We start from the raw sequence: 26,037 nt of genomic DNA, 5'->3' as shown, positions 1-26,037 counted from the left end.
TATAAAAAAAAAAAAAAAGATGAAATTGGTTTTAAAAAATTTCAATTTCTTTCATAATTATATACTTATTTGATTTTCTATGAAACGATATCGTAGAAAAAACAAAATAAAACAAAATAAACTTTATACTAATTTTCAATACTGGTTTTAACTAAATTGTTTATTATTGTTAATTGTTAGCTTTTGGATTGAAAAATATAAATATAGTATTGAAAAGAAAAAGCTATTTTATTTATCTTTGTGAAAGAAACAGGTTAATCTTTTCTCTCAACGAAAAGTTGTAAGAAAAGTGGAAAGTCAGCACTAAGAATAATACAACATTATTCGATTTCAAAGAGTAAAAGTATCCTGAAAGGAAAGAAAATGATTTGCAAAAGTTGTAAGAGTGCATCGTAAAGGATGTTTTTACTTTCTTCCCATAGCATTAATATTGGCCCGAAGCAATAAACATAATTTAAAGATATTCTTGTAGAATTGAAAGCAAGTGTTCTTCTTTTTCATTACAGGAAAAATTGTAAAATCTAAGGAATAATTTTTAATTTTGAAACATTCTTTTCTATTTTCTATTTTTATTATTTATCTCATCTTAATTCTCTGATTATTTTTTTTTCTCTGATAGACAGAAATATTTCAAATATTTATTTACTTTATTATAATTTATAATATTTATGTTTCTTTATTATATTATTTATATTCTTTATCATATATTTTCATACTCAAAATTAAAACTTTTTTTTTTAATTAATTTTGATAATAATATATTTGTTTTCTCTTCTAATTTAATAAAAATTATTTTCTTTTATTTTTTTTTCTACAGAAAATTGTCAACGTTTTATCTTTATTACAAATTTTTATAAATCTTTATAAAGATATGACATTATAATGATTTGATATCAAAAATTTTACACATAATCTGTTTCTTAAACGTAGAAGATTTTTATAATATTACCTTTTATACAGATCTTTTTAATATTACAATGTACAATAATAATATATTTTTTAAAAATTTTTTTTTTATCGATGTTTATCATTATTACAAAAATATTAAAACATATAATGATATTAAATCTAAAAGATATACAACAAATGAACTTGAATGAATGTATATACAAATTACGTTTCAAATTTACTTTTGTACAAAATTTTATTTTTCTACTTATTTTCAGAAAAGTTCTTCATTTTATATAGAAAAGTAAATTTGTTTTAGCATCATATGTTTTAATAAAAAAAAACCATATTTCTTTCAAAAATTTTAATTTTTATTATTTGATTATTAAAAATTTGAATTATGATTTAATCAGCAAATACGTATATAGAATTAAATTATTTATATTAAAACTTAGATAGATTTATAATGAATTTAATATCAAATATATTAAATTAATTATTAATAATATTATGATAATTGAACATACTATTAAATACTTGTAATATATATATACATATTAAATAATATATAATAATGTCAATATAATATATTTTAGCATTATAGTATATTTATAGAAATTTATATTTTTATAAATAATTCTCAAGATGCAAAACTTAAATAAAAATTTTATTTACAAAATATTATAACACTATTTTATCCTAGATATTTTATCTTTATATATCATGCTGTATGTATGATTGAATTTCCTATAAATGCGCAATATTCTTAGTGATTAGTCATAATAAATTACGAAAGACTTTGTTTTTGCATTATATATGTTTTTTGTATTTTTCAGGGTGGATTCGCGAAAGTTTTTCTGATGACTGATGTCAATAATGGAAATGAATACGCATGCAAGATTATCAGGAAAAATCGAATGCAAAAAATCCATATGCAAAAGGTTTGTTTTAATTATTAATTAATTAATTAATTATTATTATAATTAACATTATGTAACGTTACATACAATTATTTCTCTTTCTTTAATTCTATAATAATTAAAATTTATTATTAACATGTATATAATATTGTGATTTTTATTATTTAAAATATTAAAATATAATTCACATCATGGATATATACAAGATGTTTTATCTGGATCTAGCTCTTAAGAAGATAGAATAAAATTTTATATGGCAAAATGAAACGATATTGAGTTTATATGTTTGATCTGAAAGAAAAGAATTGCAAGAATATTTTTTGTAATGGAAATTTTTACATTTATTTTTTTTTAATTAAAATTTTTTATATTATATTCATGTATCAGTGTCGAAAATTCAATAGTTTAAGAAATATTTTAATATTATATGAGCAAAATTTAGCGAATGAAGAACAAAAAACGGAGTATTTATGTTTTTTCATACAATAGTTATCAGGAAAAAGAACTTCCATTATTCGAATATTTTATTATCGGAATTGTACACTATTTTAAATCACAATAAAAACACGAAGAAAACTTTTATTGCTTCTTTTATTGAAACCTTTCTATGAAATTGAAATTAACGAACAGAATATTTTTCAAGATGTAAAAAAATTTATTGCGATATTGTATATAATACCAAAATGCAAAGAATGCAATAAAACATTGATGTCATAAAATGGTTTCAATGTGATAAAAATTATAACAAAGAAAATATTGTTAATAATATTTTAGATTCTAATATTAAAATAATAAATACGTACAGATTAAAATTGACAGGGAAAATGTATTTCCTCATTTTAAAAAATTCGAGATACTAGAAAAAAGAACTATGATAGTTCGAAACTTAGACGAAATGCAATTTTATTCAGTTTTGTATATTAAAAAAAATCGTGTAATTTATTTTTGTAAAAATATAGAATAATTAAAAAAAATTCATCAAAATATTTTATTATTCGAAAATTTTCTTATGTAAACAGTCTTGGCTTCCTATTAATTCGAATAATGCTTCTTATACAATTATAAGGTTAAAATATTTCTAAAATTGAACTAATCAATTCTTGATACAAGTATTTTGATATTTGTTTTATAAAGAATAAAATTTGTTTTGACTCGTATTAAAAAAGATAAAATTTAAAAAAGGACGTAGAAATTTCATTTCTGGATTAAGCTCATATTTCAAACTATAAACTATAACTAAAAATAATTTAATTTTATTCTATGAAATTTTTATTCTATTTTTTATTGCTTAAGAACTGTAATAAATCCATTATATGAAAAATTTTATATATTTTATTGCAAATTCTTATTTTTACAGGTAAAAAGATTTCATATTTGTACGAATTATTTGTCAGAGAATCATTTGTGCATTATAATTATTTGATTCCATTCCAAAATCAAGTTTTTTATATTATTCCAATTGAATATTGAATAAAAATTGAATATATTATATATATATATATATAATATATATATATATATATATAATAATATAATAAAATATACTAAAATATATAAAATTTTTGTATTTAAGCAACTGTATATCTATACCTATAGATATTACGTAAATATATTAAGATATGTATATATTTTTAATTTTCACTTTTTAGAAAGTAAAAAATACAACAAATGTGTAGAAATATTTATGTATCTTTTATCTTGATAGAATTTAAAGATAAAGTTCACTTATTAAGTTAACCTCAAAAAGAGGTTAGGCAAAGAGTTTTATTGTTGCATTTAGAAAATACATATATGTTATTATTATTATTATTATTATTATTATATCGTTTCAAAAAATTATTTATATATTTATTATGATTTATAACTTCAAGATTATTACTAAAAAAAAGTGTTCAGAATGTTTATAGAAACATATATATATGTATATATAAAATATATAATTTATTGAAAGAAAAACAAGTTTATTTGTTTGTTTATATTATAATATTTAATGATAAATAAAATGTATGTAAAAATCATTCAAATAAAATAATAATGTGCAATGAATATATGAATTATACAGAACTCTTGGTATATTAAGTTAGAAATTTTTATTCTCAAAATATAAAATTACTTAAAATTATTTATCTTTAAATTATTTATATATTATTTAAATACTTTTAGAACTAGAATATAATTATATAGAAATGAAGTTCTTTCTTGTTATTAATAACTTCTAATAGTGAACAAAAGTTATCTTAGAAATATTTAAATTAAAAATTTGAATTAAAAAATTTTTTAAAGATGCAAATCATTTAAAAATTATTACTTTTATTTTATCAATTTTTATTCAGTAATTTTAAACAATATTTCAATTTTAATTTTAACAAATAATGTTTCTTACAATATTTATGATTAAAATGAATTAATTAAAAAATTTGAATCACAGAAAATGATCACTTTACTTTTTTCCAAGAAAATCGTAAATGAACATCATTTTATATATTTAACATATCAATAAATTCATGATATAAAAAAGAAAATATTATACTTGATAATGCAATAAAACAAAGAATTAAAAAACTAAAAAAATTGAGCCAAAAAGTAAAATTTCAAGTCTCTTATATCATCAAAAATTTTAAGGAAATTTACATATAAAACTTGCAAAATGAAACAGACAACATTTATTCATAGAAAATAAATCATGCAATTTTAATTCTAACATACGTATATAAATACATACAACTATACTTATATATAAATTGTTAATGGCCTCAACTCCCCACTTATAATTAATTTTACATAACAGCCTTCAGCTTCTTCTTTCTTATTAAAAAAAGATTAAGAAAAGAATAGAGCGAACGAACGATCAGAAATATTTCCCCTTTTAAATCGCAGCATAATAGAAAATAATCGTTTGAAATTTTTCAGGTGGGAAGAAAACGATTCGGTGTAATAATGATCTATGTATTCCTTGTAGATCGCACGCGAGATTATGATCCACAAAGAGCTGAATCACATGAATGTTGTCCAGCTGCATCACTACTTCGAGGATAATCTTAACGTGTACATGCTTCTGGAAGCCTGTCCTCGAAAGGTATCGTGTGTCTCGTACCTACCTGCTCGCACAGTTTCCTACGACGCATTCCCTCTATACATTCGCAAGAATTTCCTAACCTTCTCCTTTCGAGTCGAGCCCCGTTGTATTCGAAGAATGAGAGGAGTTCGCTTACCTACCGGGTAAAGTCTCGCTTTTCCAAAGAATTTGCTCGCAGAGATCACCACCAGGTTCATTGAATATTTTCAAGTTATGTTCAAGATGCTGTAAAAATTTATGACCCGCTTTTAAAAGAGATGAATCTTTCTTTTCTTCGAGCATCTTTTATTTTCAAAATTCAAAATTATTTTCTTCTTTTGAAAATTTTAGAAAAATCTTTACTCCGTTAACATGTTTATTTTTTATCGTAATCGTGTTCATTAAAAAAAAAAAAAAATTATTTAAGTTGCAGAAAAATATTGAAAGAATATTGTTAATTTTTAACACGAGTGTTAAATAATTTGAATTTTCGACAATTAAATATTTCGTGAAGAATTATTTAATGAAATTGTTTCATATCGGTTCAGTCAATTTATTTTTAAATATTTCACGTTAATTTTTAGAAAAATTCTAAAAAATTTTTTAAAAAAGAATCGTAGTAATTTTGTCTCTTGAAGGCATTCTTTAGTGCTTCAAAGTAACGTAAGAATGAATATGATGTGATTTTTCAATTTTTCAATTTTGCACTAAAATTAATTTGAAAATAATTAAAATTTCCTTGCTTGATTTTTAAAACAAAAATAAAATAAGGACATCATTAAAATTTAAAAATTATAATAAGTTCACGTTTAAAAACAATTCTTAAAAATTATTATATTTCATTAATTTTATTTTTAATTTACATAATAATATTAATTAAAAATCTTATCAATATTGAATATAATAGTTAATTAATATAAATTTTAACGAACACTAATTTTGATTAATATCATATTAATATTAAATTATATAAAGATTATTAATTAAAATACCTTCTAAAATATCAAAATATTTTTGGAAGAAGAAGCAATTTTCCAATGCTTCAATATTTTAATGAATTATTATTTACATTATTTCGAAAAGTGTGAATCATATGTATAAATTGATATATTTGGACAAAAAGTTTATGAAATATTTTTTATTATATTTATAATTGTATTATAAATTTACTGCGTTTTTTTTATATTAATAAATTTTTATTTTTGATCACGTTACTTTATATACAATAAAACGGTTTTATATAGATACTTATTCCTTGTATTGTTGTCAAATGAAACAGAAACCTTTGCGATTTTTTGAAAAAAGCAATAGATTAAAATCAAATTATAAAATTATTTTGGAGATCATTGAAATAATAATATCATATATAATACGTTTCTAAAATATTTTTTCAAAAAATTATAAAACATCCTTTTTCATTAGGATAACCATTCATAAAATTGTCGTTGCGTAAAAGAATTATAAATTAGATAGAAAAAGGTAGCTGCAATATTTTGAGAAACGAAAAACATTCCATGGAATTTTTTGTCCACAGTAATAACATATTTCACATATAACGTAAATCGTTGATACGCATTGGATGAAATTGTGGACACCACATTTTCACGTGAATAGAAAAGAGAACGGGCACTTGCACTCTCCATGACTAATCATCCAATTGTTTTTACCGTTAGAATGCTGGTTCGTCATCGTTCGATTATCCTTAATTTATAAAATTATTAACAATCATTGTTATTAACTGTTACTAACAATCACTTCGTCAATCCATTGAGAAACAATTTAGCGATAAAAATGTTACGGATTTGTCGTTAAAGTAACTTGAAATTAAATATTGGTTCATTAGTCAGCATGATATTATTCTCGTGTTTATAATTATACGAATAAATAGAAATTAATAATATACGCAGGATCTTCAGCAAATTTATATTTAACATTTTCATCATTTTTTAGTACATTGTATATATCGATGTTTGATTTTTTATTTCGTGTTAACGATAAAATTTATTAAATTTCGAATTTGTTTTTCTTAATTATTACAGAATATTCCTGAAATTGTGTCCACGTCTTCAATAATGAAAAATATAATTAAAATAAAATTTGATTTCAAAAATGTATCTAATCTTTTATATATTTTTTCGTATTCTATTTTTTTTTTTTTTTTTTTACAATTTCGAAGAAATAAAATAACACTATTTCTTTTTTTATAAAAAGTTACATTTGATAATTATTGTATAATTATTTATTATTATTGTAATTTGTTGAAGATATACGTATTATTGTTAAACATGTGACATAATGCTTTGATAAAAAAATTAACGTTAATATTTCTACGAATTCAACAGATTTCTGAACTCAAGATTATTCGACGATCATATTAATTGTCGTTAAATTACCATATTAAAAATATCAAGAATACCTTGACTTTTTATTTTATACCATAAAAAATATCTTTTTTTTGGCAATTTTAAATATTGATTATAAATGATAATAGGAAACAAAACGGACTTAAAATTGCTCCATCTACAAGTTAATATATGTATAATTGTTTTACTGATTTGGTGCTAAAATTTAAGCTGATTCTGATAGAATAGTGATTCGACTATGTCATATCATTGTCAAAAAATATTCGATAAATAATATTCAATTTTCTTTTAATAATTAAAATTCGATAATAATGAATTTGATGAAAGATATTATCTATAATGAGAAGAAAAAATATTTATATACATTCAAATTTAAAAAAAAAATACTATAATTTATGCAATTTTGAAATTTTGATATATGTAGATATGTGTAAAATATTAAAATATAAAAATTAATGCATTTGCCATTTAGGAACGAAAAATTTGCGTATAAAATTTTAAATAATCAATGCCAAACATTCATCAGAGGATATTTTAAAATTTTATTAAAGCTTCATAATTTCATTTTTGAAGTAACTAAATTTCAATTAAGAAGATGATGTACAAGATACATAAAAATTTTTTCCTTGTGTATCTTGTGTATATGGAAGGATTAACGTTGAAAATTATTTGACGAAGATTATCATAAATTATCATTACTTCTTTTTCCAAAAATGATAAAATAACATTTGCGAATCTTGAAGTAACAATTATCCTCGGATGAAAGAACATTTTCTTCCAAACAAAGTAGCAATGCGCTATAAATTCTTAAAGCTATCTTTAAGAAGAGAATCTTCTTCTTCTTTTGAATATGCCTTTTAAAATAAATTTACGTACACCTTCTATGCATTCTTAAATGTAAGATAAAATCATATTTTTTCCTTTTTTTGTTTCACGAATTGTTGATTCGATTTCATGTATGTACATGTATGTATGCGTATTTCCAATTAACATCATATTTTTATAAATTTTCATCATTTTTATTTGCTACAATTACAATAATAATCGTCCTCAATTAAAATTTTTTTTATTAACATTAACACTATATTCATTCGAAATTTTCTTCAATTACATAATATATTTAATTTGATTTTGAAACTTAGATATTTTGCAAATAGAAAGGAAAGAAAGAAAGAAAGAAAGAAGGAAAGAAAAATAATAAAAATTTAAATTATTTATAACTTATAACTCAACATATTCGATATCGTGATGCAACATATGCGTCATGGGGATTTCCTATTTTATGGCAGTTGACGCGTCATAAATTTTTCCAAGAAATGTGAAAAGTGAAAAAGAGTTTTTTACATATTTGTTTTTCTTTTGCTTACGTATTAGTATAAGTATCCTCGTTAATGTGCATAGCTATTTTTGAATTTCATTGCATTTTTCCTTGTTTTATAATTATTTTTGATATTTTGATATTTTATCAATAATCAATATCCACCACCAAGAACTTCTTTCCAAGATTTTTAATCTTGAATGTGTTAGTAATAAAGTTTTACCAAAAAATTCCATTGAATATACTAACGCTCATATCATATATATCAAAATTAAATGAATTACTAAAATATTAAATAAAACAGTTAAAAATTGAAACAATATTCTGCTTTTGCCTTTAAAAAATTTAATGTAACACAGAAAAACTATTAATATAAATTCATAATAATATTCATTTCTTATTAAATTTTTCAAAATTTTTGTCAACATTAGATATTTTAATAAGATTACATATTTATATATTACAATCATACATTATATATCATAAAATTTATAAATAAATTATCAATATAAAAAAATTTATAAATACACAATAAAAATAAAACATATTAAATCAAATGTTCAACACAACCAAACATCCAATCAAAGAGATAAATATCATATACATCATATATACACTATCCATTTTGCACCAATGCTTTCCAATTCAAATTGTGTCACTTTTATTTGACAGAGTTTGATGCACGTGCTGAAGTACCGTGGCAAAGTCACGGAGCCGGAAGCACGGTATTACATGAAACAAATGGTAACCGGTGTTGCGTATATTCACTCTCAGAAAGTTGTCCATCGGGATTTGAAGCCAGGTAACATGTTCCTATCGGACCGTATGATTGTCAAGATCGGAGACTTTGGACTGGCGACAAGGCTTGACGGACAGTGCAGACGAGTGTAAGTTTTCTTCAATCTTTACTAATCATTATCCATTCCATTATGTGTGTAGAACTTTGCTAAAGGTGATAGAGGAATTATGCACGTGAGAAATTATCACGTTTTTCTGCACGTTTTTCTTCTTTCATTCCACGTGTTTTATGAAACTTAAAAGAATGTTTAAAAGAATGTAATGGATTTCATCATTACACAAATTTATTTACATTAATTAATATTAATATCATCGCATATTAATTATATTATATTAATTCAAATAAAATGCATTGAAAAATGCATAAGACAAATTTCTGAAATTTATTTGTAAGAAAATATATTATTTATTATTGAGTATATTAATTGTAAAAAAACAATATTAATTGAAAAATACGATTTCAAATAAAAAATATATATATATGTATAAATTTATTTATGAATTATCTTATCGTTTATAATTATACATTTTATAATTCTTTCAGCAATTTTATTTAAAATCAATTTATGTTGCATAAAATTAAAAATAAAAAAAATTTTAAGAATAGTATGTATGTAATGAATGTAAAAAATATTACATTCAGCAAGTAATTTCTTTTACAAAAGAATTATATAATGTTATGTATTATTCAATTTTAATGAAACATAAAATCTTTACATAATATTTACATAAATTTTTATATTAGATTATATATAAATTTTTATCTAAATAAAACTAAATTATTGATGAATAAAAATAATATAGATGTAATAATAAATATTGGTATATTTTATATTTTTAACAACAATTGTAAATTTTAATAGATAATTTTAATTTCTAATTAGATTATATAATTTCTTTAATCTTCTTGACATTCATTTTATTAATTTTATTATATAATTATTATAATTAGAATTTTTATTTCTCTTTTCTAAAAGTATACCTACTTTTAAAATCTTTTTTTTTTTAATATATTAATTTTGAATTTTTTCTGCAAAATAAATTCATCTATTCAATTTAATAGCTCGATCAGTGTTTACCACAACTAGAAATGTCGTAAGATTTTTAATTATGAAACATTATACAGAATCTATTCATTATTTGATATGCAACTAATGAATGATTAATGTTAATTAATAATGTATTAGTATAATTGTTATGTTAATATATTGATGGGACTTTTAAAAAATTCTAAATGGTAAAATAAATATAACAAGAAAGATAGAAAACAGAGTATAAAGGAAACACAATTATTTCACTCTATTTCCATCTTGCTTCATTTAAATTTCAATTGATTAGCTTAATAAATAAAGTTTTATTGAAATTTTTCTATATCAATTTTTTTATTTGGTTATTGATCTTTGAAAAATGTTCAATGAATATATTAATATCCTATATACGTATTCTTGTACATTTACAATTATATTATATATTCAATGTATATATACATATGTACATATGTTTCAGATTATGAAATTGGAAAAAAATAAGTATTTTTTTTAAATCTCTTTGAATTACTTTTAAAATTCTATCAATTGTTAACAATAAGACCTTCATACATAGCAGAATGATTATAAATTAATAATATGTATGTCGTATATTTTATTCTTATATATTCTTATATAGAATACATTGTTTCATTTCAGATATATTATATTTACTCTTACTTATTTACAGTTATTTAAACTATTATATAAGATACTATTTAGTGTATTTAAAACTTTGAATTAACTGTTACTTTTATTATAGATATCAATAACAAATTTCAAAAAATAAAAAAAGAAAATTTAATAATACGTAACTTTAATAATAGATTTTATTTTGTTTAATATTTTTATATATTGTATAAAGATTTTTGTCAATTCATATTTTCACTTCATATCGAAATAATGAAACAAATATAATGAATTTTCTTCTTCAATTAATGTAGTGACTAATAATAATAATATAAATAGAAATATTTTAAATAAACTCCAGGTATTCTTAATTTCATATTTTAGTTATTAAAAAAAATAAGATATATAAATTATTAATCTACATATGTACATATGTGAAATATATTAATAATTGATTAAAAATTTGAAAACTTGCAATTAAATTTCAATCAAGTCTTTTAATTTTATTAAAAATATTGAAAATTGTTCTAATTTTTTTGGTCATAAAGAATTCAAAATATATAAAACGAATAATAAAAATTATTTTAAATAATTTGTAAATTATTTGTTATGTAAAAAAATATTTCATACGAAAGTTGCACAATATAGAGGGAAATGTAACTCGATGTTATAAAGGATATTCCGTTACTCGTAATACAACCGGACAGGGAGTGGTTCCTCATGAAAAAATAAGTCGAAAAAGATGGATAAAATCTTTTTCATACGAAGCTTTATTTTCGAAAAAATCGAATTTGAAAATTTATCGAGTATATGTACATTAATTATTAATTTTACTTACCAATTTTTTCTGCTTGTGTTTGTGTTTATAAATATGAGAAATACTATTGTTTATTTGTTGTTATTGTCTAATAATGTAATGTAATTATAAAATGATTTTACAAATAAAGATAATTTTTCTAAAGATATTGCTTTTCACAAATGTATTTATTGATAAAAAATGTTTAAAATTTCGATCATGATGCTACACACATATAATTATATTCTTTTAATTAACTATTGCGTGTTGTTTCGTAATGTACCATAGTTTTTAATTCTATCTTTGTTTTAATAAAAATAAATTAAGAAATTAAAGAAATTATTAATGATAAATCGAAATTTTTAAATTTGGAATTTTTCGAAAGTAAAACTTCATATGAAAAAATTTATTAATTATTTTTTTATAAGAAATCTCTGTTGTACCATGAATAACGAAACAATCTTAATATATAAAAAATTTTTTTCTAATCAATATCATCTCAAATTTTTTTTATAATACTAATACTTTCTTCATTCTATCTAGAGAAAAAAAGTACATTTTTCTATCTTTGGCTATCAACTTAATTTAAAAAAAAATATTTCTATGTGAATCTGGTTCAAAAATTCATTTATTTCTATAAAATGAACAATATTACATTAAGATTTAGGAATATCGTATATTGCTGTAAAAATAATTAAAAAAATATTCAAAAAAAAAAAAAAAAGAAACAATAATCAATTTATCAATTTCAATTCTCAAGAGTATAGTATTTCTCAAAAATATTTATAGCCAGATATAATAATGTTTGAAATTCTAATAATAAGTCTAATAGTAAATAACAAATGGTAATTTTACTAAATGGACAAACAATGCAAAAATTTAAATTAACTATTAAACATTGTCTTGATTCGCATTGTTCAATGCTACAAGAAACGAACATCCTTAACTGAGAAAAAAAAAAATTTTCACATCAAGTGGCTAGAACGGAAATCGTGTCTCGAGAATAAGAAACAGTTTTGCACTTGATACACGTGAAAATTGTAATAATTCGTTTGTATGCGCAGGACGATATGCGGAACACCGAATTACATCGCGCCGGAAGTGTTGTATAAGCAAGCATACAGTTACGAGGCGGATGTTTGGGCGCTCGGGTGCATACTGTACGCCCTGCTGGTAGGGCAACCACCTTTCGACACAGCATCGCTGAAAGAAACGTACGCGAGGATATGTAACAATCATTATCGGGAGGTTGACGATTCGATAGCGAGCCGAAACGGGCAAGATCTTATCAAATGGCTCCTCCAACCGAATCCCGAGCTCAGGCCTTCTTTGGAGAGGGTAAAGGAACACGCTTATCTCACCAAGGAATACGTGCCAGCTTCGTTGCCTCGTATTTCTTGCTTCCAAATGCCACGTCCCTCCGTAATCGATCCGGTGTCGTCGCCTTCGTCCAATTCTATTGCATCTAGAAATCAGAAGCTTAATAATACTCAGGTAAATCATCATTGATGGTCGTTTATGTTTTAATATAAAATCGTATATATGATGGATCGTAAGATGTATGATCTTTAAAACTTTTCAGATTCGATATATGAATAATATAATTATTGTGAAGTGACTTCCCTCTTAATATTTTTAATATCAATAATTAAAATTTTGCCCATCTTTGTTTTTGAGATTTATATTTAGTTTATAATTAGAGTTATCAGAAATTGAAAGTGCAAAAAGAAATATAGGAGTATAGTATTTATTCATTGAGGACAATTCATTATTTATTACATAAATAAAAATATAATTTTTTAAAAAAAATATTTTTATTTAAATGTAATTTTATTTAAATTTACGTTTTCGAGTAAAATAAAATAATTAGGAATAAAAAAATAGCTAATAATAATAAATAGTAATAATTATATAATTTAAAAAAAATTGAAAATTGATTTCAATAATCGATATCAAATGTTATTAACACTCGCTAATAAACTAATAAAATATAATTTGAATCAGTCTTTTAAAAAATTGCCATATTTTTAATTGGTAAAAAGAAATATTGAAAATAATGAAAAAAAAAGATAAAAAAGTTCAAAATAAAAAAAGAGAATGAATAAAGAAGCTTGAAGCTTCTCAAAAAAGTAGATGAGACAAAAAAGACATATTCTCATTTTTTTGAGAAAGATATTTTGCAACTTTTGATGAAAATTTTAACAAAAGAGATAAAATTCTCAAGTTATATAAAAATTTTATTTTATTAAAATTTTTAAATAAGAAAAATTTAATAAACAAAAATAGTTTAATTGATTTTTAGAAGGATTATCTCTTAACTGTTATTATAGAATCTCTAAATATAAAGTTTCAAACAATATTTTTGTTAATTAATATAGATATTAAGTTAAATTTTTAGTAATCAAATGAACAAATTGAAATTGAAATTAATTTACAATTCTATATTTTTACTTCTTATCGTGGTGAAATTAAAATTAACTTATAATTCTAAAATTAATACTTATATTTCGATTTCACTATATTCATCATCAGGGTTAATAATAATTTTTTAATTGCAAAAAAAAAATTAGCAAATAAGTGTCTTTTTTTATTTTCAAATATTTGAAATAATCCTAACATTTAAAAAAGAAGAAACAAATAAATATTATTAATTGTAACATATGATTATTTCTAATTGTTCAGGCAACGATTCATAAGAATTTTATTTATAGATAATTTGATTTGTAAAAGAATATAGAAATATTTTGTATTTTAATTACAAAAGATAAAATAATATACAAAAAAACGATTATAACAAATAATTTGAATAATCTTATAGAGATTGACTAACAGTTTTAAAAATTTTACACAAATATTATACATAACTATCACATAAATATTTTATATTTTATGTAAATTATCTTAATAGAATATTCATTGATAATATATTTTATTATTCAAAATAAAAAAAATAAAATTCAAAAAATTCAAAAATAAAAGATATATGAAGTCTTACTTCGATTTTTATTATACAATACCGAGATAATTTTACTGTATATATCAATTTACTTCTATATCGATTTGCTCTTGGTCTTCTTCTATAATACTTTATAATTTTATGGTACGAGATCAGTAAAATATAAAATAAAATTGTTTTGGATATCAAATAGCATTTTGACAAATTTATAATCAAATAAATATGTGAAATTTTAAAAAATAATTTTAAAAAAATAATGCAATGCATGGTATTAAACGCGACGAAAGATGATACAACTTCCTAATGATTTAATACATACTATTAAATCATTATATAATATTTACTTTGCTATATCATATATCACTTAAATAAGTCGTATCATATATCATTTAAATAAGATAAAATGATGAAATTATTTGAAATTAAAAATATAAATACAATATAAACATAAAATATAATTAAATAATGCAATATATATTTATGAATATAGATACATAAGAATAAAATTTGTAGATCATTCAAAAATTCATATAAATGCTAACATGCGATTCTTAAATTTTATAAGTTCAAGAAATATGACAATTAAGTTTATTATTTATATTTTATTGTACAATTTTTTTCATCTCTTTATTATTATTACAATCAAATGGAAGTTATAATTACAAAATTTTTTATGAAAAAATATATTTATTGCTATGAGAAAGATAGTATTGTTTCTTTGTCATGAAATTTGGTTTAATATTATAATTTAATAAAACATATATACAAATAGCATTTGATAAATGCTAAGATATACGGTATATTTATTATATTTTTATTGACTAATCGAACTAATCCAAACAATTTTAAAATAAATATCAAGAATGATATATTAAAGTAAATCATAATAATTTTGTTTTTTGAATATATATAAATAAAAATCTATTTATAATTTTTACATAATAAATCGTTAATAATAATTTTTAAATAATTAAATAAAAAAATGAAATAAAAAGAATATTTATAGATATATAATATCATATGTAAATTATTTGTAAATGAATTTCATTTATAAGTATATACATTTACACTTATTGTATATGATATATATATATATAGATACATATTAATCAAAAGACAAAATATTTTTTACAGAATTACATCTCAAATTAATTGATAAATTTTTGTGATATATCTTTCACATTAATTTGACTAAATAACGTAAAAAATTAATCTATATTATAATATTTCCTGTTGCAAAAAATTTATAAAGTTTGCATTTCTTTCTGGGCAAGTAAAAAGTCATTTGAAATTATTGTGAAAAATGAATAATGTAAAAAGAAGATTGTGAAATTAAATTATTTTATAGAAAAGAAATAATATAATATTTAGAAAGAAAACATTGGCAGGTTAGGATAAGAATTTATTTAAAATGAAATTATGTAAACTTTCTATGAGAAATAGAACACGAAACTTTCAGTTTCAGAAGATTGTGCAAAGTAATATGAGATGAAATTCCAGTTCCGTAGATACAGTAGATATATAAAATGGTCGATAGTCAGCAGTAACTTTAAAAGGTCAGATCTCACTTCAGAAATATTTGAGACCGCAAAAATAAAAAAAAAAAATGATTGTAACGAATTTAAATAATAAAAATATTTCAGTAATAAAAATAATTATATTATAATTTTTCATTTTAATTCGAAAAATGGAAACTAATAATTATTAAAAATAAAGTATTCGATATTAAAGATGTTAAGATTATTGTAATGAAATAATACAGTAATAAATATTTAGCTAAAATAAGATTAAAAAGTATATAAATATATGAATATGTATATACTCAGTATAAATATATGAGTATGTAATATAAGTATTATTATATAAATCACATAACGATAGAAAATTTAAAAAATTTTGCATAAAAAAAATTAATTATTAATAACAAGATTTTAAGGAAAACAGAAAAAAGAAATTATGGAAAACGACATTTGAAGTTAATATTTAAAATTCAATAGCACACAAAATATCATTGCCAAATCCATATTATTATAACTTTAAAAAGATAAATAAATTTTTAAATGAAATATATTATTTTATAATAAGTAAAATGCTTAATAATCATATTCAATTATTTGTTATTTCTGCACTTTTGTTGTTAAAACAAAAATATTTAATTGAAATTATTGATTTTAAATAAAAAGTTTTATTTTCATTTCATTAATGAATATATATATATATATAAATATATAGATATGATCGTATAAATTTCATTTAAAATGTACTTGTAAATAAATTGTAAATGAAATTACATTCGTATCATGTACATATACATAAATTTGAAAATTTATAAATTAAAAATTCAATAATCTTTAATTTCTATTTTTTAACATTAATTTTCATTGGTAATATAATATTATTTCATTCAGCCAATTTAATCAATATTTTTTATTGCAATTGCAGGTTCATACTATTCAACAGTCTCAACAACAGCAGGAGCAGCAACAGCAACATCATCAAACAAATCTTTCTCAGAAAAGTTTACGAAAGGGATCGAAAGTGATCAGTTGGTTAGCTAGAAAGCTTCGAAAAGTTCCGAAATTCAGACAAAGATTAAGCAGTGTTCTTTGTCCAGATCAGAAAAAAATTATTGGATCCACAGCTCAGAGTATACAAATACATCAAGCACTAGAAAATTGCATCAAAGAAATAAAGTGTAAAAACAAGATACGTAATCATCCACCTGTAAGGGATATCGTACCTCTGTTTATCACTAAATGGATTGATTATTCGAATAAATACGGCCTAGGTTTTCAATTATCTGACAAATCTGTAGGCATCCTCTTCAACGATCATACGAAAATCAGTTACACACATGACAGAAGGTCGGTATTTTTTTTTTTTTCTTGACATTATACATTTTAATTGTTTAAAGTAAATTTGTTTTGACATATTTTTAATATTTAATATTGTTTTGATATTTAAAATTCAATAAGATAATTAAACAACAATTATAATGTTTATTTTTTCAAATTATTTAATAGTGATAGTTTGATATCCAGAGAAATTTAAAATAAGAAAGATATAAGCTAATAGTGATATTTAGAGAATTATACTGTAGAGGATTAAATATTTGTTATGCAATGTTTAACATATTCAATAACACATTTTTATTTGCAAAGAAGAGTGGAGTACGTGACAACCGATGATGAAGTAACAAGATATCAAAAAGAAGAAGATGTTCCAGCTGCTCTGCAGAAAAAACTTGTATTATTGCAACGTTTCACACAGTATATGGACAAATTTATGACTGAAGGTAAGTAATATTTTATACATATTATTGATGGTGTTCATGCTAATTTCATCATTGTCACCATAAATCTTAAATATAATATAATCTTATGTATACACATAAATCAATGCAAATCATTATTACTAGAAATTCTTTGCAAATACATCTATGTCTATTTGAATTTATAATTTTTCATATTATATATTTTAAATAATATGCATATATATATATATAAATTTTAAAATTATATACAAAAAAAAGCAATATATTGGAATAATTTTTTTTAATTATTTTATTATTTTTTAATTAAAATATATTCGAAAAATTCGTAGAATGCAAAAACTTTTTTATAATTAAATATTAATAACATTGCATAATGTTGATTATTAAATTTAAATTCATATAACATTAATAAAAGATAATTGGTAATTGTATGCTTACGCATACATAATTATACATGTACATAAAATTAAAAAAATTTAAATTAATTTTAAATTAAAATTAAGTAAATTTCGTAAAAACAAAATTCTATGCAATACCAGTTTTTTTTAAATGACAAAACGTACATTATTTTTTTTTTTTTTTGATTTTATCGATTGATTTCTCGTTATAGTGTAGATAGTGTAATAAAATAAAGTGGTAATTTAAAGTTAATTAAAAAAAAAAAACTATAATGAAATAACCAAAATTGGAAAACTGGATAATTATCTGTAAATTGTTATAATAACTGCTTTTAATTATAAACAAAAAAATTATTATACATTGTGAACGAAAAACGAGAGATAAATGAAACAAAAGAATCAGTATTTTTTAAAAATAACTTTGATTCTCTGAACTCAGATTTCACTCTTGTTAAAATTTATAATTATATATTATTTATTGTATAAACATGTATAGTACGATTATTATTAATATTATTAGTAACTGTATAATTAATAATTGTTAATAATGTGTTTTAAGGTGGTGAAATTAAGAAACACCGAGTTACACCAAAGCAGTCGAAGAATGTTTGTGTGCCACGAATGAGAAGGTGGTTAAGAACTGATAAGACCATTATGATGGAACTATCGGTACCACTTTTACAAGTGAATTTCTTCGAGGATCACACGAAATTGGTAGTCTCACAAGAATCTCCTAACAAGGGATATCTGATTACATATATAGATACCAGTAGACGTACATCTTCGTATTGGTTAAATGATATACGAGATTTTGGTTGTACAACAGATCTCTACGAGCGTTTATATTATGTTTACAAAGTATCCAGAGAATTTGCAGAAATGCATAATAACACAATCGCTTGACCAACAAAGATAAGACGTAAGACGCATTATTCGTTGAACGATTGAAATTTGTTTTATAGAATCTATGTTTGTTCAGTTAGCTGCACTCGTTCTATTTGCAATTCGTTTCTTTTCTTAAAAATTATTTAAAATAAATCATTTTTACATACATTTTTATTTTTCTTTCTTGTACAAATTTAATTCTATCGTTTTGCGAGATTTATTTAATTTCTTAATTCAAAATTCATTAATATTATAAAATCTTTCTTTTTTTGTTAATATTTGAAACTATACGAGTTTCAAAACATACACCAATATGACTTTTATAGAAAAATATTTATGATGTATAACGTATTAATAGATATATGATATATTCTTAGAAACAAATTTTATTTGTGTTATTAAAAAATTTAATTTCAGAAGAAGAATTTTTCACAATGAATTTTCGACACATTAAAAAAATATTTGAATATTCCAAAAAAAAAAAATTATATATAAAAGCACATGTGTATATACGCATAACATAACATATTGCCATATAATGAAGTTAATAAATGAAGTATTTAAAATAGCGAATGATATTATAATACATATGTAATATATATTTTTATATGATAAAATTAATAAATTAGAAGAATTATAAAAATATAAAATTGGGAATTTGAAAAGTAAGAAGTTTTTCGTTGTCATATAAAAAGCAATTATTCTAAACTATTTCAGCTTAGAATATTTATTCGACTGTTTCTTATGAATTGAGTTTATATAAATTCATTAAAATTCAAAACATTTTGAGTGCAGCTAAATGAAAGACATTATTAGTTAGATATTTGAGAATAAATGTTTGAATTTTCCAATGAATTATATCTCCTTTTTTTTTTTCTTTTTTTTTACAAAATGTAACAAAGTTGTGATATATTACGTTTTGTAAGACACTTTAATATAAATATACAAAACGAGGGCCGCAAATATTTTTTGTTCTTAAATAATTTTTTATATACTTTTAATTACAAACAACGGAAATATAGAAACAATTGATAAAACAATTGATAATGTATATTATACATTATTATACATATTATACATGTATAAAGTTTAGTATCGAACGAGTTCCGTTACGTCACATTCTGTAAGAATCGCAAATGCCTCGTTAACGATATTCGCACAGTATATAATTTCAAAATAATATAATATTAAACGCAATGTGTATGTAAGTAACTTTGGTTACATTCGTTATTAATTTAATAAGTTGCTATACTAATATTGTATTGAGCTATTTTATATATCTATTGAAAATAATCAACACACAAATTAAAAATTTGTTTATTCAAAATGGGAAAGAGCATCAATAAGTCAATAATATTGTTTTATTATTTTTTTATTTGTTTATTAGTTTACATATTCTATATAAGTATAAATTACATACGCCATGGTTTATAGTGCTTTAAAATTTATAATAATATTTTCCAATATTCAAAAAAAAATAATTAGTTGCTTTTTAGCCATAACTTATATACATATATATATATATATATATATATTTTTATTTTTTTTTTAACTAAAATTATCCAGATACTTTAGATGTTTATGATTAAACATTACATATATATATTTTTTAAATTTGTTTGATGAGTAATCTCAACATATTGTGCAACATGCATAGTCATATTTTTTGATAATTATATAATTATTTGATTTTTATGATATTTGTGTACTCAATTGTTAACAAATTTCAATTTGTGTGATAACACAATATATATTATTTTATAGTCGATTTTAATCTAAATAATATAATAATGAAATAAGAATCAGTATGCTTCTATCATACTATCACGAATAATATGAATACCATGGACGTTTTTTTAAAAATTTAAATTTTGTTTTAATATAGACAATATATATCATAGTGCAAATATTGTTATCTTTGTGAAAAATTAGATCAGGATTGTTCGACTTTGTGCTTTTGATCATTGTTAATATATACATATGATATGTATATATATATATATTAACAATAAAAATAAAATTGTAAAAAATTATCTTCAAAATATACAAAAATGGAAAGAATAAATAGTTTATGATAAAAAAATGTAAACAACAAGAAAATAATGGTACAAGCGTATTTTTAAATGGATTATTTATTAAGGAAAACGAGTGAAATCCTAAATGTTCACATTCTAAGTGCCTATATTATAAATAAAAGCCTGTTTGTAATGTAAATTAAGATTTTGGATCAATTTGAAAAAAATAGAGATGATTTTTTGAAAAAATTAAATCATATAAAATAAAATAAGGCATTATAGTTGAACAATCCTGATACAAATTATTTCAAATTGCATCTATGTTTGATGCTAGTAGCAGTGAAAAATATAACATTAAATGGACCAATTATATTGGCTTACTATAATATAGCGCCTATATCTTTCAATTATTTATCTTTTAGATTATGTTTATAGTAAATAGTTTTTTAAAGAGTACACATTTTATTTCAGAAAATCATTTTTTAATGTGCCTTTATTTTGTATTTAAAACATCTGGATATTTATCGTACATAAAACAATCTTTTATATCAATAAATTTGGTGCCAAACATTTCGATTGCTCATCTATTAAAAATATATATCTATGTATATTTAGTCCTCGTTAAGATTTAAAAGTTTTATTTTTTTTTTTTTTTCTTTATTGATTGACCGACACAATATTTTTGCGTTTTTTAACGCATTTAAATTCTAAAAATGTTTTTATGTTAATAAATTAATACACAATTTTAATTTTATTAAAAAAAAAAAAAAATAAACCAAAAAAAACTTCACAAAGTAAAAAAATATTTTTTCAATTATTTTAAAATTTAATCGATTATGTTGTTAATAAAATATATATATATTTTTTTTGAGGACTAAATAAAGTAGTGAATTAATAGACTGTGTACTCATATTAAAAAAAAAAAACTTGATACAGTAAATGCTTAAATCATGATAAATAGCAAAATGTAATAAAAAGTACGATATGTACACGTACAAATACGAATTACATTTATAAAGTGCCGTTTTGACATGTTTTTGATATAATTCTATACTCAATTGTTCAGAATTGTTACACGTTTGGCGCCTATATGATAAATTATTAAAAAAAATAAGCAAGTGCGAATTAGATAATTGTACCGAACAATATTCAAATCGATTTTTCAAATTACATATGTAAATTTAAATAATTAATCTAAAAAAAAATCAATTATTTGTGCGAGAACATTTAAATCTTATCACTTTTAATAATACATGAAGTTTGATTTAAAAAATTTTAACATTTGTGCCAAATTCTTTATCTTTTTCTGTCAATGATGTTTTTTTATTTTATATTTTTAAAATTTTTACTATCAAAATCAATACGCAAAATTAATAAACAATATATAAGAAAAAACGAAAATTATTGTTAATTCAAGGGATATACAAATGTTAAATTAATGCTTGTTAAATTTAATTTTAGCAATTATTATTATGTGATTAACTATTTTTTAATACGGATTAAAAATTTTATTATAATAATATGTTGTAAAATTTATATATAATCATACAATTATAATATGAATTCAAAAATTTATAAAGATAACATGAATTGAAATTTATAAATTTTTATTTATAAATTAGTACAACTATTTAAATTATTTTCCATGCTTAAGATATTGCTAAGTTATATCTTTTATATCTTAAAATTCCTAATTTTTTTTAATTCTGACTATTAAAATAATCTGATAACATTAAGAGAATTGACTAAAGCGTCTAAAGCTTGGAATTGTTCGCACCTGCTTAATTGATAGATTTAAAGATTTTTTAGTGATCCTAGTCAAGATCATCTTTCATTTTATCGATAGAATAAGAGTGAAGAGTGTATCAACACTGTCATCGATTAACGCCGCAACAACGTTGTTGTTGCATTCAGGCTGTTACATTAGATAACGCTATTTATTATCATTATTAGTAGTAATACATTACTACTATTCTATATATATAATATATATATTATATATATATATATTATTACATATACATATATACATATATTATTATATGTGTGTACATTACATGTGTGCGAGATAAATGGATTATAACGATATTTAAATTTGTTTTTAGAATTTAACAAAAAATTGTTTTAAATGAGAATATTTTTTTTGTTATTATGTACAGAATAGTTCGAACTTTTATAATTTGAAAATTTCTATAAAACTACAATTCTTCCTCCCCATTTTATTGTAAAAATCTCTATATATCAAAATGTAAATTTACAATTTTAAATATTTAATTCATGTTTAAATATGTTATTTTATGCAACTTCAGAATAACTAAATAATTATGTATCAGAATCTATTAACTGACCATTTGATATTGTATTATTTGAAAATTAGAAATCTTGAAACTTTTCACTATTTTTGTGATTTGAAACTCAGATGAAAATTCAGATGAAAAATAATTTGTAAAAAAAAAAAAAAAAATTCGAGTGAATTTAAAAAGATTAGATATCAACTCGTTTAATCCTTTTACGAAATCTTTATGTGATGAATTTTTAATTGTTAAAATTTTATTATTCGAAAACTTCGATAAAATATTTTCACAAGGGAAAATTAATTTTCCCTTCGTGTTTTCAATTTCATTTATATGAAAATATTTTTGAAAATATTTTCTATAAAAAGTAACGTTATTTTGTATTTTTCAAATAGCATTATATCTTTTTTTTTTTCTTCTTTTTAAATTGAATAAAAGAATAATATTGTATTGTTTCAATTACTACATCTACATCCTGTAATAATTTAATTTTAATTAAATGATATACAACATCATTTATTTGTTTCCATTTAAATGTACGCCTATTTTAAAAAATTATTCATGATATTTATTTTATATGATATGGTATTTTCAAAACATGTTTTTATATTAATAAATTCCTCGCTTAATGAATTTGAAACAATTTTTTTGTTAAATTCTAAAAATTAACTCGTATATCGTTGCAACTTTGTACCGCACCCTGTATATTACCATTATATATTATAATTATTATAAGTATACTTGTTAATATCGTTGTGCATTAATATTGTTAATGATAATTCCTTTATAAAGTCTGCCGTGGATGCTTTCCTTAAAAATCGATTAATATTGTTGCTTTCAAAATATTATATTCATACAGCATTCGTATGTAAAAAAAAAATAGCAAAATTGATTAAAAAATTTCAGTAATTTCATGTAAACGAGCAAGAAATGAACAAATAAGAATATAAAGATATGACGAAAATTATATATAGCATCGGTTTAAAAAACAATTTTCATTGGACATATGAAAATATTTCAATGAATTCAAACAATGGAAAGCATCTATAATTATCGTAGAAACTCATTAACAAGGATCTCACATGCAATGTTAATAATAATAGGATAAAAAAAAACGAACGGCAATGCGAAAGAAGATAATTGTTTTTAACAAGCAAATATGTAAAATACGTCTACGTAAAGTATCTATACAACTGCAGCTCAAGAATAATTCTTTTGTGACATGAATAGATTCACACATTTCCCCCATTTTTCATACATTGCCAGAAATATATACTTGTGATAAATCGCGTTTCCAGCAATTAAAATTTGAATTTAGTTGTTCAATTTGTCTGCGATAGCGTGGGCCTAAATGCCCAAAGTTTAGATAGATTTTAAAAATAAGAATTATTTCTCCTTTAAAAAATTTAAAAGTAATGAATTTTATGAGTGTTTGATCAAATCGTTATCACATTGTAAATCGAATATGCATACGTATAGATATTTATAAGCAAATTGTAAATGTGTTGCTCGCATTTACAAGGACTTTTGATTTCGATCTCTGATTTCGATCAGATCCTGTGGATCTGTATTTATAGAATAATTTTTGCTTCAATTATACATACATATTATATACTTTTTAAAACTCTGTTGTTCGATTAAATTGCTTCAAGAAGAAATAATTGTGCATTCTGAATTTTAATATATTTCATAAGCCTATAATATCCAACTTCCAACTGTTTTGAATCATTTTTCAATTATTCACTTCACTTAATAATTTACAACATCGATGATTCTCCTGTGCACATTTAAAATTATTAATATCGTTAAGTTGTTAAAATTATTGATGGATCGAAATCTGAGTTTTTAGATTCTTAGAAATCTTAAAATTCTCGAAATCCAGAATATTGTTTTTCTTTCGTTCCTAAGGATATTCTATTTTATTAAGAACTTAAAATCTTAAAATTCTAAAATTATTAAATTATTAAATTTTATCGATAAATTAGCAAAAAATTAATTTTTGTGGTATTTTTCTCGATAATTTAATATAACAAATTAAGATTTGTGAAATTGTTTAAGATGGTTTTCTAAAATTAATTCGATTATTATTAGTTTATTAGATGCATAAATTATATTATTTTTTAACCGAATTTCGAGAGTTTCGAAGATAATAAAAAATTTAGGCTTCAAAAGAAAGAAAACTTATTATATATATATACATATTAAAATATTATTATCATTATCATTATCATTATTATCTTCATTTTTATTATAAATATCAATATAAGTTCAAGCATCGATTATAAATATTCAATCGTATTAATTGTTAATGCAACTATTATTAATGATTATTTGCATATCCATATAAATAATGTATCATTGCTTCGACACCAATTCTATATTCTATAAACTTTATTCTATTTTTTTATCGATATTTTATATC

At 21.1% G+C, this 26,037-nt stretch overlaps 1 protein-coding gene across 2 annotated transcripts in view; it reads left to right on the top strand.

Annotated features, from left to right (window-relative positions):
- The window catches only part of LOC100870119 (serine/threonine-protein kinase PLK1), a 45,981-nt gene extending 26,028 nt beyond the window's left edge, over positions 1–19,953 (top strand). The window contains exons 2-8 of one of the 2 annotated variants that reach the window (XM_086908375.1): positions 1,725–1,829; positions 4,768–4,884; positions 9,217–9,431; positions 12,858–13,287; positions 17,192–17,613; positions 17,914–18,044; positions 18,981–19,953. In XM_086908375.1, coding sequence (XP_086764501.1) covers positions 1,725–1,829; positions 4,768–4,884; positions 9,217–9,431; positions 12,858–13,287; positions 17,192–17,613; positions 17,914–18,044; positions 18,981–19,324 — 1,764 coding nt within the window. In that variant the 3' untranslated portion in view covers positions 19,325–19,953. Of the gene's footprint in view, positions 1–1,724; positions 1,830–4,767; positions 4,885–9,216; positions 9,432–12,857; positions 13,288–17,191; positions 17,614–17,910; positions 18,045–18,980 lie in introns of both variants that reach the window. The other variant, XM_086908374.1, reaches the window with a different exon arrangement.
- The last annotated feature ends 6,084 nt before the right edge of the window (positions 19,954–26,037 follow it).

Source organism: Apis florea, unplaced genomic scaffold (assembly GCF_048593485.1).
Source record: "Apis florea isolate Af1SG1 unplaced genomic scaffold, ASM4859348v1 contig_3078_pilon, whole genome shotgun sequence".
NCBI classification, from domain to species: Eukaryota; Metazoa; Arthropoda; class Insecta; order Hymenoptera; family Apidae; genus Apis; species Apis florea.
The sequence above is the reverse complement of the archived record's forward strand: the minus strand, read 5'-3'. Positions and strand labels throughout refer to the sequence as shown.